Here is a 14,707-nt window from a genome sequence, read left to right as displayed (position 1 = left end):
TTTGTTCTGTGTTGAAGAAAGCGCATGCAGGGCCGCGGCATCAAAGTGTGAATGACTTGAAAGCTCTGATCTACACACAAGCACAGCCACATCATAGAAGTAATATGGCCTACACACACACATACACACACACATATAGAAGACACACTGTGCAATTCAGTCAGTTCGGCTGGCTTTTGTAGACAGCATCTGTTCTGCGCCCTGTCATCCTCCCTTTGCACCCCACCCCCTGTGACAGGTGGAGGGGATTCAGACCCACGAGCTATGGAGACACACACACACACACAAAGCGAACAGAGACCCAAAAGTCACTGACACATGGTTTGTATTTCGCCTACACACACACACACACTCATATACACACACCTGCTGTGGGGCAGTGCTACAGTGCCCTGTGGTGCCAGGCAGGCTGAGCGGCACGTTGCATGTTTACACCACCTGCTCCGTGGCAAAACAGAGGATGAGGGATTAGCGCTGACAGCACACAGAAGAAGACACACATACAGTAGGACAGATGTATATAAAAACCATGAAACTATCCAGGAAGTCAACAAGGTCAAACGTCTTCTCTCTTGCACCCGCACACACCAAAACAAACTCATCCATCAATCAGCTTTTACACACCCACTGGGACGGATGAGTGTGTAAAGCAGGCTTCTTGTAGCCGAGGAGTTCTCACTTGCAGACTTGTAATGCAGAAGGCAGCGGTTCAGCTCTCTGCTAAAACAACACTGACCTTTTGGCCTCAGACTAATTTCTATAAACACACTCTTGCAGACTAGGGCTGACCCTCGCCACACTGCATCAACACACCATACGAGGCCTCTACACTGCAACTGCTGCGTTGGTTTAACCACTGACTTGTACAATAAGACTTCATTAAGGCTTAAAAGGTCACATTTTTACACAATTGTATCATTTAAAAAAAAATTATACATCCACAACTCGTTTAAAGAAAAGTAAAAGTATGGTTTTTCCTTAAAAAAAAAAGTAAAAATATTGAATTAATCATTTAAAAAATGTTGATGGGTCCAAAATGAATGTTTTGTTTATCTCTATGGAAGATATCTGACGGTCGGTTCCCACTTCTAACAAGGCTTGTGAGCCAATAGTATAAGGACCTTGGTATGACATGGTATCTGTTTGTTGTCAGCGATGAAGTTGCCAGTTAGTGTGAAAAAAAAAAAAGATAAATGGTTTTGACACTGGTCAAATCAGGCTGAAGATTATGTGAATATTTACCAAGGCAACAGGTGACAACTGACGTAGCCTTATCGTCCGAACAACAATAACCCATAAAATTACAAAAAAAAACAACAACAACTACCAACAGCCACAGTCCTTGAACCTGAACCAATGTGTTGTCACCGGTTAAATTGTCAAAATGAGAAAAATAACAGCTTCAATCCCATCAAGATACGCATCAGAGGGGATTTAGAAGTGGGTGACTGTCTGAACCAGAGATGTAGGCCTATAGCTACATGTTGCTAAATGACTTTTACTCGACCACAAAAGACTCATCACTTGACATGACTGTCCAACCATAAAATATGCAGGTTGTGCAACGAACTGGCAACCATTTGTCGTGAAGTGAATGCACTGGAACGGGGGAGGGAGGATGTGACTTCTAGTGGCTGAATGTTATCAGTTATGAGAATGTTAATTGATTTTAAATAATACATATATAAATACATTTGCATTAAGCAAGCATATTTGCCCACTCCCATGTTGATAAGAGTATTAAATACTCGACAAATTTCCCTTTAAGGTACATTTTGAACGGATAAAAAGAATGTGTGATTAATTTGCGATTAACTATGGACAATCATGCAATTAATCCCGTTTAAATATTTTAATTGACAGCCCTACTAAATACCCGAGCTTACTTTGATCAGCACGAAAAAAGATCTTGACAAATAGAAAACTGATTGAGGGTTTGAATGTCTCCAAAAACTGAACTGCAACAAAGGATTTTGAGAAAGCAATGCAGTTTATGAGGAAAGCATTGTGTTGTGCGGCAGGAAGGGGCTGATGTTATCTCCACCAAGCCAGAAGCATATTCTATGGGATCTCTGCCAGCTTTTCCCAAAGAAAACTCAGCTAACTCGATATGCCAGAGACTGGGAATGCTGGGAAACTTTCTGGAGGTATGTCTTGTCTTCTGGGGGGAAAACATGCCGGAGGGCATGAAGCTGTGGGTTGACAATGTGTGTGTGTGTGTGTGTGTGTGTGTGTGTAGGAGCTCTCCTGATAGTGGTTCTATTTTAGAGACTTGTGCAGCGGAGACATTTCTTAGTTATCTGCTGTTTCCAGCCCCGAGGAGGTGAGAGGCAGGTCTGCATCCATTCTCAGTGTGATCAAGCTGAGCTGCCAAAGAATTGGGAGAGTGAGTAGGTGCAGCCACCTCCTCACACGCACACACACACACACACACACATACACACACATACACTAGGCACCACAAACCACTTGGATGTGCATTTTGTTATAGTGGTAATTGTTCCACACTGGTAATTGCTATAGTGACGCCTGCTGATAATTACGCTCCACACAATGACAAATCGGCGCACAAACAAGTTGACTGACTGGAGCTGAAATCACATTAATACAAAATGTGGCTGCAGAAATGTATTCAGTCGAAAACAAGCGAGTGAACAAATGTGGAAGACCTCCTCTGGTGGATTCCACACATTTCTCTCTACCAGTCAAAGACATGTTTATCCTTCTCTCTCTCTTCCAAATTAAAGGGTAGAAGAAAAAAGAGGGATCAAGGGGAGGGAGAGGAGGGATGGGCCAGTGAAGGGAGGGAGGAAGGGTTCAGGTGTTCAACAACAGCTGGTTTCCAAATGAAAAAGAGAGCGGGCGGACACGGAGATGGAGACGAGTGAGAGAGGGGGTGTATATATAAAAAGGCTAGACATTAATATTTCCTGAGAGACATGCAGAATAATTGGAGGCTTTGTGGTGATTGACAAACAAAGACGAGACAGCCGTGTGTTGGATGGGGCCGAGAGAGCACCGCACTGTATTATATTATGCGGTGTTGTGTACTGTACTCACAACACAGTGGATGGCAGACTGGCAAACACAGCAGGCTCATTGTCCAGGGATCTGCAACACAGGACCAAGTATAAGCTCACCCACACACAGTCAGCACAGCAGGCTGTGTTCAACAGCTCCGCTCTGTTGGCAAACAATGCCTTCTGGTTATTGTTCTTCAAATCTGGACATGAATTGAGTCAACGATATAAATCTTTATTATCAAAAAGGAGACACAGATATATACATGAACACAGCACTGCACTCCCCCCCCCGCCCCCTCTTCTCATTTGGTTGTGCTTGTCGCCCCAAGGCTAGCTGAGGAACGAAAAAAAAAAGAGCCGGCACATGAAGCTCCACTGACCCAAATTGAAAATGAGAAAAGGAAACAGATTGGATGTTTTACAGTCAATTTGCCCGACGCATTACATTTTCTCTGTGGAAAGCTCCCGAAGCTGTCACGATAAACACAATGTGAAGTGTTTTATATTACGCATAAATGTTGGGAGCTAAACAAATTTAGGAAAAACTGCCAATAGCAGAAAATCATGTAGCCCCTTAAAATTGTTTGCACCTCATATTCAACTTGTAAAATGTCAGGCTTTTTTTTTTAAATACCACATCTATTTATAATAACTGACTGGCCGGTGCCATTAGATTAATAAGTGCTACTGCTTTAAGGACATGAGTAGGCAGCTCAGAGGCAATCACCCCAAAGTGCTTATATAGGCATGATAGATATTCTATAGGCTTTGGCACCCTCTGCAGGATTTCCGAAGCACCGCCAAATTAAATCAGTCAAGTGCTCTCCCTGATTGAACTTTGTGCAGGACATGCAAGCCTATCTCCTTAGAAAAAGACAAGAAATTGTGTTTTAACTTGACCCAACTGGAAACCCAATATGTAAAAAAAAGTTGTGTTTCAGAAAAGAATGTTTTTAGGTTAAACTACAAACTCACATTTCTTTTTATTCTTTAATGAGACGATTTAGGCACACCAGAAGTAGCATTTAAGGCCTGCTGTAAATGAGCAACTCACCACCCACACACATTAATGACAACCATCATGTTTCTCATTATACTGTTTTCCAAATATCCCAGTTATCTTGACAGTGAGGGAGTAAAATAGTAAATTTAAAGCATTTGTTCAATGCCATTAACATTAAGGTGGTTTAGGAAGCTGCTGTTGGTCGTTTTAGTCTCTAGGTGGCACTGTGGCCCTGAATGAAACTGCTAAATCATGACATCATTCCTTACCAGCTATTCAACTGTCAATTGCGTTGCTTATGGAAATGTAATCATCTGCCTTTATTAACTGAACAATTTTCCTTGGTTGTCATGGTATCAATGGACCAATCTGTACTAACTACATCTGATACATGAACACAGTGGCAGAAAAAAAAAAAAAAAAAAGATTAATATGGGAGCTAAGTGTGACAGATGAGAGCATTTGGCCACTGATGAGGCTCAATGTATTGGCTCGCTGACAGAGCAGCGCCCAGGAAGCCTTTTCAAAACTGCTACATGAAACTGCACCCTGTAGTGAGCTTCTGCTGGTTAGAGGATACGAGGATCTGGAAACACAACCTATGGTTGTTTGCTGCCCTTTGGACTAAATTACATTAGTCGGCCTTGTTCGTGTGGCTAATAAACTGTCTATTTAGACCAGCTACGGATGATTTCGTGCAGTAGCATCTCGCCCTTTTAAATTTTCTCTCCCTCGCCAATAAATTCGGCTCAACTTGAACACCACCAGTGAAATATGAGCCCAATGACACAATCAAACAATTTCTTATTCAGACAAGGTGAGCAGAGTACTTCATAAATACTGAGCAGACCATTTATGCCCTCAGGTTCATCTTCATTGTTCACACAAGGTAGAAAAAACAAAGAGCACACAGTGCTTGACTTTCTCCAAAAAAGATTTATTGAACAATTTTTGTCTTGTTTGCAGCTGCAACCTGTGGAAAGAACAAAGAAACAACATCATGAGGATTATTCATAAATTAAGTCCAAGAGCAGACGAGGTGTTGCAGTGCCTTTGAAAAGTTTTGTCTTCAAATCGAAATCCAATTACTTGCTGGGGATAAAAAAATATTTTAATGGTTCATCATGCTGCCATAGATGGTGCAAATCAACCCAACTATTTAAACTCTTTTGTACCAATCGCTATTAGAGCTGCAACGACTAATCGATTAGTTGTCAATTAAATTAATCGCCAACTATTTTGATAATCAATCGCTTTGAGTAATTCTTTAAAGAAAAAAAGTAAAACGTCTGATTCCAGCTTCTTTAATGTGAATATTTTCTGGTTTCTTTACTCCTCTGACAGTAAACTGAATATCTTTGAGTTGTGGACAAAACAAGACATTTGAGGACGTCATCTTTGGGAAACACCGATCGACATTTTTCACCATTTTCTTGACATTTTATTAACCAAACCAATAATTGCAAAAATTATCTACAAATTAATCAATAATGTAATTAATAGTTAGTTGCAGGCCTAATTGCGATCAAATTAAACTTCCCATCTGCTAAATATTCTATTAGTTTACTTGTAAATTTCTCACCACATTAAAGCCCACCGCAATATTGTGTTAGAACAAGAAATGTGCAACTTAAGGAAGTAAGATGCTATCAAAATGCAATTTCATGGGGACTTGAGTGAACACAGTTTGGAGGAGAAAATGTTTGTGTTTCAGTTGCTGCCAAAAACACTGAATAGTCTGACAGTACATGGCAGAAACGTGGCTTGCAAGGGGAAAATCATCAAGCTCTTAAAAAGCCATCAGAAACTACAACACACAAGGGGGATTCGTGAGGAGGTAGCGGAGCCACACATACATGCTATGTGCCAGTTTTGTGCAGCAGGTAGGCGGGGCTGAGCTCAGGTCTGTTCATCTGCATACTGCTCATTAGCATGGGTAAACAAGGAGAAAACTGGTGCCATACGGCGGACTTGCCAAGCATGAAATTCCCTCCACATGTTTACCCCCTTTACCCTTGGATTATCACAACACTGCTGCCTCTCTGCTGATTTTTTGACAAGGCTCAACTGCGATTTGTTTTTCAGTGAAGGCGAACAAACAATGCCAGTAGTGTGCCACACAAGACACATAACTCACTTGGCTGGCAGAGGAAATTTTGCCCAAGGACAAGTGCTTTAAAAAAGACTCGCATGCTGAACTGACACTGGGGCCGTGTACTCCCGCAACAGACAAGGTGTCGCATCAAAGCAAAGGGATGGTATTTCTATGATCACACACGCTTAAGGCGCCACCCGGAGCGCATCTGAACGCAACATAAATTGCCAGCGTGTCATACACAGCCAGTCACTGAAAAAAAAAACAACCTTTGGCTGGCCGGCATGAGGTTGCGATGATATTCATTCGACAGCATGGGAGCCTGATACTGGAGCATTTAAATTCTAGCAGTAGGTTCGACCAGGCTGTAGTATACATACTAAAACTCCTCGGCACAATGGCTACCATTTAAAGCAGTGGGAAGTCAACTCCCCTTTGTGTTTTTCATTACTGAGAGACAGTCGGAAACAAGTAGAGGCACAGGTAAGAAGGGTCTGGTGGTGCAATTCAATTCTCAGCTACCAGGATTGTTTATGGCTGCCAGAGGAAAATGGTCTTTACCCCTACAACACAGACTTCAGCTGCATTTGGGAAATGCCTGTTTCATTTCATGATAAAGACCAACTAAGGCCACAATCTCATAATACATACACAACGCACTTCACAGACCTAGGTTAATCTCTTAAATGTAGTGTATAAGGCTTAAGGCCGTTACACACTGGGGGCGTGACGAATAAACGACACGAAACTGCAAAACACTCGCAATATTATATTTGTAGGGCTTTTATGGTGAAAGTTTTAGATTGGAGGGAGTGGATCTGGTCTGTGCTGCAGTTTGTCATGGTTAAAGAGTAATACAGTTTGCCGTCATGGTTCAGACAATGCAGCCTCCGCGTTGTCGTTTCATAAATATAGGTGCAACTCGACCCGTTCCGCACAACTTGATTAGTGCATACCTTTATTCAAGGCTAAAAAAAACAACCTCGCTGCGAAAAAAATGACGCCGCCTTTTCACCGCATAATATTTAAGTTCCGTGTGAAAGTACTCATGACAAAACCAGGTCGAAAAAATATATTGACATGTAAATTAATTGCATAAAAAAAACACCCCTGTTGTGTAAAGGCTTTTAGTATCTCAATTTGTTATACGACTGTAGATTTTGTATGTGGGTCACATATTTGAATGGAAAGCAAAGCAGTGGCAAGGTGGTGGCAGAGCAATGGCGCGCAGTGAAAGTGTTTTAATGGGACAGCAAATTAGTATAATACGGCTTATGTGAAGTTGTGTAAGGATTTGAGGCAAGGTACAGATTCAGTGTATAACCAACACTATCAGTGCAGTAATCACTCATTAGTATTCATACAGAACATCAGTAAATGGATTTGTCCGTTTCAGATAACACACACTCACCCTGAATGACATTGTCCTTGTGTAATAAACATCTTTCTACACCCCTCCCATTGTTTTCTGTCAACCTTAATTATTTCAGTTTGTCAGGCTTGGCCCTTTGTGTACTACAGGCAATGAGTGCATTATGTTAAGGTTAAACACACTACTGTATGAGTAAATGCACATAATAGTAAGCGACACGTTCATACTTTTTTGGGTACACTACAATAGCATTGATTACCAATTTATATGTACTTTGATCAGTACACTGCATCAGCTGATCCACTCACCGGCAGCAGGGATTGTGGGTTTGGCGGTGGTTTGTCGGTGGCGTTATGGCTGTGAACCTAGGTGTAGCAGACAGTGTGTGTACAGTTTATTTGTTGGTGGATAAATGCTACGAGGCTACAACTCGCTCTGCTCAAGCGAGCCATAGGCCAGAGCCAACTTCCTGTATCTTGTAACTTCGGCTCTGCCTCTTAAGGTGGACCAGCTTTTCTCCTTAAAGAAACGAGCCGCTCCTCTGAGCTTTTTAATTAATTATTAATATTTATTTTAACCGTTTAACCGATAGCGTTAATCTGTTAATTATTAACATCCATAGCCTCTTTGTATGGTTTTGTTCAGACTTCAAATAATCAAGTTACTTGTGTGTATGTCAACATAATTAGTGAAGTTGGGTTAGTTTCTCACCTGGCCAGCAATTCTATCCAGGTCTCTGGTTCCCTGGGCAGTAAGTCTGCGACCACTGAGAGAAAGAGAACAACAATAATGAAAACAAAAAAATGAGGGAACATAATAGAATACATCAACCTATACAACTTTGTCAAAAATCAATACAAAAAATGCCTAAGCCTTCAATAACTCGGCTACTTCTTTACGCCACATTGACCACAATATTACAGTTAAGGAAAGCCTCATGTCAATACTCCATCTATACATGTAGGCAAGAATCAATTATTAACCCTGAAACAAAGGCGATTCAAAACGGAATTTCATTTTCCTGCCCACTTGAACTGAATAAAAACCAAGCCAATCAATTAGTCCTCTCGTTACAGTGAGACTACATCATTATTGCAGACTCGCAGAACAAAATTCAAGCTCATGCACTTAGAGATTTCACAGGTATCAGCATCACATTAATGGGTCTATTTTACATCATGTTCTCCACAGATAAAAATCACAGTATTGCAAGAATGAGTGACTGCATGTGTAGAGCAGAGTGTCAATTACTCCATGCCCACATTAGCCCAAAAACACACCACATCATGCACATGCCAGCTAATACATGCTGTCAGCTTTGACTGCATTGTACAGATTTTATTTATTTATATATATATATATATATATATATTTATACACACTAGGGCCGCAACTAACAACTATTTTAATAATCAATAAGTCAATAACTACTTCAACTAATCACATAAAAAGAAAAAGGCTACATATTTCTTCCAGTGTTTTATTTAAAAAAAACAAACTTATTTCTCACATTCTTGTAAAATGCTCTTTTACTACAAAAAAATATAAATTAAATAAATGGACATTGGGGTCACAGCCATGCACTTGCAAATAAAAAGGTAAATGTGACCAATATATATTTGATCAGATATTCCTCAAGTTTGTGTTGTAAAGAAATAAAGGATTCACTTTAGATTGTCTCCGACTAATGACATGAAATATTCCCAAAACTCCACAACGTTACGTTGTACGGTGCCTCTCCAACCAAATTTCAGTTAAATAGCGCTCACGGCAGATTTGCATCCATTTTGACCAACAAACCACGATTACAGATTGATTTAAAAACTGTCAGACAGAAATACCTCACATCTGTTTTCTCGGTTTTGTGATGAATCAATTTAGCCAGGCGTTTGTTTTAAAATAGCTTTCAGGGGTGTTAGCTCTATCAAGCATTAGCTTTAAAATAGCTTTATCAGGAGCCCGGCTACATTGATCCATCACAAAACAGAAAACAGACAGATAGTATTAATTAAATTAGAATTCGCAGTCGTGCCTTGGCCTCTGCACTTTTTTCCACTGTATCGTTAGTCTCCGTTTCTGCCATTTTTCAAATTACTGACCGCCATTTCTTGTAATTCATTGCATCAGCTATACAAGGCACGGCAATGGCTGGCTTACTAACCCCCCCCTTAGGGGACATTGCCACAGCGTGTGCCATGCATCATAACATAGACCCAACAAATAGATGATGAAATTAGTTGCAAACTATTTTTCAATAACAATTTAACAGTTGTTGCAGCCCTAATACACATATCCAAACAAGGCTCAGATTAAAAAGCCACACAAAACCTCTTGACAGTAATTTTTGAACACTCAAACTAGTTAATCTAGCTTTTAATGAAAGATTTTATCTAGTGGCTACAGTGAATAGAGGCACTCACCCATTGGGATCTTTCTCAACCATCTTGAGCAGCTCGAGGGCCTGCAGCACCTTACGAGCAACGTTCTTGGATCCTACACTGTAATGGGCAGGGCACACGCCATTCCTCTGGCGACTTCCATAGATTTTGGTCATGGAGCCAACACCAGCACCTCCACGGAGGTACAGGTGGCGCACTGTGGATGCTGCAGGAGCAGAAGGGATGAGGGTGTTATGTTGTGGCTTCAGTAACTAATATGTTGTTTTGAGGGTTCACTCGCAACATGGCAAAATACTGACGTTTGGATAAGTAAGCTTGTGGCCTCAGTAAGAGTGCAAGACAGGAAAATTAATGGGTAATGTGGTTTCATATTTCACGAGAAAGACATTGGAGGTCAGAGATAAACAGTGATGAACTTGTACATCATCACCAAGCAGTGAGAGTTTAACCTTACTTTCAATTACACCTCTAAGCTATGGCATTAGAAGAAACAATTTTAGTCACAACCCTTTAGAAGAAATGGCAGACAAATGAGGCACATAAGTGATCTCCCCATCATCCTTTGCTTTTCAGGCACTATTTAAAAGGTCTGAGTGCACAAACATTATGTGAATATCAGTTCTAGTACTCTGTCAACAGTAGTCATGTGTCATGTCTCAATGGCACACATCTAAAAGAAAAATAACTTGCATGCGAGTGAATCGTTAAATCAAGGTATATTCTTTACACGGGATGCCAAATCATTCCTGAGATTGCAAAAATGTTCTATAAACGACCACAAAGGCACATTCAACTGGGTATCAAATCCCAGCAGGGTTTGTGCTGACATATCAAGCCAAGTAAGCCCACGCTGCATTCATGACAGCTACCACTACGGTCTCAAAGCTACAAACTTCTATACATCCCTTTGGTGATGTAAAATGCAGTAAGAGCTATTCAGTAGGGGCAGCATGAGCTTCCAACACCAGCAAGTGGTTGAATTGCATTGCTTTACTATATACACACACACATACACTTGTTGCAACCAACTTGAGATATGTACAAAAAAAACGTTGTCTTTCTAGTATCAAAGAGACGCAATGGCAAGTGGGAATTAACATCAAGTATTTGGACTTACCTGCTCTGATGTAGAACCAGTTCTCATCACTGGGGGCCAGCTCCTTGTGCTTACCCAGCTTGACCAGGTCCACCCAGTCAGGCACCTTCAGCTTTCCTGACCTGGGGACAGGAGAGAAGTGTCAACATGTAGTAAACCACAACGGAACCCCGTATAAACACTTTGTTAGCGTGTAGCATTACTTTCTGTGATATAACACTGTTTATTAGCACTGCATAGAACTAAACTTTACATTGAGGTTAACATAAGTATGGAATCAAGTCCATTGAAAACTATATATGATCAGTCTTGGGTAGGGATGTCACGAGAACCGATACTTCGGTACCAACATTTTCAAAAAGTGACGGTACTCTTTTTCTACAGTACCGAAGGTACCGTACAATGCCTGTAATGGTCATTGGTAGTGAGGTGACGGTGAGGAAAATTTCCCACCGGATAATAAACTTTTGACAACAGCGGTGTTACTGAATACGACGGACATTTTACAAGAAAGATTACTGTCAACATGTGCAGAGCGCTGACTCTGATCTGTACCGTCGGGTAGCGGTGTGCCTGGCCTCTCTGGTAGCGCTTTTGCTGCGGGGCTCCGCTGCTCCGTGCACACCGGCTGTGACAGCTCCATCCACTTCGCAATGATTACCTCATTAACGATATGGTTCCTTTATAGCATTGGGATTAAACGTGAAATATTGCCAAATAGGTGTGTTTGCTTTTCACTTCGACAATAAATCCTCTGCCTCTTGCGCCTACTACTCTGAGCTGTGCTTTTAATACATCCATGCTCTGAGCTGACGAACCAGATGCATTCACGGTCAGTATGTAGTGTCCGTCGTCTATCGATTGATAACATGCCGCTGATACGCAAAAATGAACAAAATGGGTTTATTCTTTTTATTTATTACTTAAAGGCTACATGCCTCTGTTTTGTTATGTTCAAATGTTTTTAATAAAAGAGTGCGTGTTGAATTACAGTACAGGGGATTTATTGTTTTGTTTTTTTACCGTGGTATCGAATTGGTATTGAGAATCGTGTAAATTCACCGGTATTGGCATCGACTACTAGATTTCTGGTACCGTGACATCCCTAGTTATAATATTCAGTTTTTGATGAAACTGTTTAAAAGGGGTGTTGATTCAACTTTGTGACCAGACTGTTGTATTTTAGTGAGTTTCTAATATCTTTATATCCTGTTTATATATCAAAGAGGGCAGACTATTTGGAAGATTTTGAAATGACATGTTAAGCCATCATCATCATCAAAACACCAACTGAGGAAATATCTTTCGGAAGAACGGTATTTATCCCAACACTTTTCCTGGGCACATGAATTTTTTGAAATGCCAAAATTATGATGTGTGGAGAAAAAAAAAATACTCACTTCTTCAGGAAAGCCGACAGGGCACGGACAAACTCCTGCTGGTTGACGTCTTTCACTGTGACACCTGGCATCTGAAGAAGACATAGGAGACACATTAATGTGACATTAAACAAAACCCCTGACTGGCTACTCATGAACACGTCGCTTCACTTCTTTAAGTAACTGAACACGGACATAAAGCCATTGTGACCTTTTAATCATGCTTATTGATACTTGTATATTGGAAAAGACTGCATAATATAAAGGTGATTTTAGTATAAAGATAAAGGTGAAATGACACTAAGGAAATAAAATGTTTGGAACTTTCTAAATGTATTTTTTGTTGTTGTACGGTATAAGGACCAATAAAAGTACATTTTTCACTTGACTGAGCGTGAATTGAAGTTTATGAATCAGGTTTATGGTTGGTTGCCTTGTTCGTTGTCTAGGAAGACATAACGTGATCTAACGTTGACGCACAGTAATGAGATATAGGAGACACATTAACGTGACATTAAACAAAACCACTGACATACACTCTAATAGACTGAGTTGGCTACTCGTGAACACACTTCTTTAAGGATGCTGTTCAGATGTCAAAGAAGAAATAACGTGATCTAACGTTGACGCACAGAACATGCTGTGAGAGGCTTAACATCAGTTGCTTCTGGGTTATAAAATGCCAATTTAACAGTTCAAGCAGCAACAGTTTAGAGCCGACACATGAGGAGATGATCTTGGTTGCACGCGCTCAACCGGCGTTAGCCTCCTAGCAACAGGGCTGTAGCTAGGTAACCAGCTAACCTTAACGGACCCGACTAAACCTCATTTAGTAGTGAACGCTACCCATTTACACACAATTCACTGATCGCAATACCTTTCAAGTGGTATCCATTTCGGGAATAGGCACATTAACTTTACATTACAGCAATAAATACGAAGCTAAATCGGGATAGCTAGCCACTATGCTAGCAGGCCATGAGGTAGCATGGAGGCAGCCATTACAAACAGGAGCTATACTACTACGAGTAAATTCGTTATAAATACAAATAAACACGTCTAGTAACCTCACGTAAAGCTTAACCGTTTGTTCATCTGTACGTTATACACTACCTGAACACTTTTCGGGAGTAAATGTTAAAGATATGAAGCTATTTCGTGTCATTTATCCCGAGGAGGAGATCTAGTGTTTTACCTTGCTTGTGGACAGCGAAGGGAAGAGGGTGCGACGGGGTTTCCGACTGATGTTAAAACGGGCAAATCTCGTTACTTATCGCGAGATTCAGAGCGTTGTTTTTCCCACCGCTGCTGCTCATCACATTCACCGACCACATTATGATGGTGATAGATATGGAAGTTATTAATGGACTTTATTAGTTGTAATCCACAGAAGACATTCCACAAATGTGTACCATGATCTGCAAATATTTCACTATCCACAAACATGTATTTTTGTATTTGTGTTGTGTAACGTTACATCTACAAAAATACATGGCAATTTGCAAATACGCATAACTTACTGTGTAAATAGGTTTTTTAAGGTTTACATGTAAAGTGATATTTACACATTTGTGGAATGTCTTATTTGGGTTACAACTAATAAAGTCCAATAAAAACTTCCATAGATAGAGAAAAACTTAGAGGCACAGACTAAATTTGTTAATCTCCCATTTTCACTGAAATACAGCTTTTACTGTGGTACTATCTTGAACAATTACATATTCATACATTGTATTTTTTGTATCTGGTATATTTTTTTGTACTTTGTATTTTGCACTACTAACTTTTTTACTGCCTTTTTTACTATATATTCATACATGGTATTTTTACGTCTGGTATTTTTATATCATGGTATTTTTATATCTGGTATATTTTTTTGTACTTTGTATTTTGGCACAAAATTGTTAATCTCCCATTTTCACTGAAATACAGCTTTTACTGTGGTACTACCTTGAACAGTTACATATTCATACATTGTATTTTTATATCTGGTATATTTTTTTGTACTTTATATTTTGCACTACTAACTTTTTTACTGCCTTTTTACTATATATTCAAACATGGGATTTTTATATCTGGTATATTTTTTTGTACTTTGAATTTTGCACTTTTTTACTGCCTTTTTACTAACATGTTTTGCACTATGGAACTGTGATGCTGGACACTTGAATTTCCCTCGGTATCAATAAAGTTACTATCTATCTATCTATCTATCTATCTATCTATCTATCTATCTATCTATATAGATTTTTAAATATACTCATACAAAATGAGACTTAATTTTGAGATAGGATACACATTCTGGTGCCACAAACATTAGACTGTCTTTAAACTGAAGGT

General features: G+C 40.0%; 1 protein-coding gene across 3 annotated transcripts; it reads right to left on the bottom strand.

Annotated features, from left to right (window-relative positions):
* Positions 1–4,942: 4,942 nt before the first annotated feature.
* Positions 4,943–13,649, bottom strand: rps19 (ribosomal protein S19). 3 transcript variants are annotated; one of them, XM_037786079.1, is made up of 7 exons: positions 13,563–13,649; positions 12,389–12,459; positions 11,010–11,110; positions 9,914–10,097; positions 8,205–8,259; positions 7,753–7,858; positions 4,943–4,999 (listed from the first exon to the last, which is right to left on the bottom strand). In XM_037786079.1, exons 2-6 carry the CDS (start codon positions 12,457–12,459, stop codon positions 7,772–7,774), a joined length of 498 nt encoding a protein of 165 aa, XP_037642007.1. In that variant the 5' UTR covers positions 13,563–13,649; the 3' UTR covers positions 4,943–4,999; positions 7,753–7,771. The 3 variants fall into 3 exon arrangements, with proteins under 3 accessions (XP_037642007.1, XP_037642006.1, XP_037642008.1); XM_037786078.1 differs by having other exon boundaries at positions 7,802–7,858; positions 13,563–13,648; XM_037786080.1 differs by lacking the exon at positions 7,753–7,858 and having other exon boundaries at positions 13,563–13,648.
* Between the last annotated feature and the right edge of the window lie 1,058 nt (positions 13,650–14,707).

Source organism: Sebastes umbrosus, chromosome 11, assembly GCF_015220745.1.
Source record: "Sebastes umbrosus isolate fSebUmb1 chromosome 11, fSebUmb1.pri, whole genome shotgun sequence".
NCBI classification, from domain to species: Eukaryota; Metazoa; Chordata; class Actinopteri; order Perciformes; family Sebastidae; genus Sebastes; species Sebastes umbrosus.
This window is presented reverse-complemented; position numbering and strand designations above follow the sequence as displayed.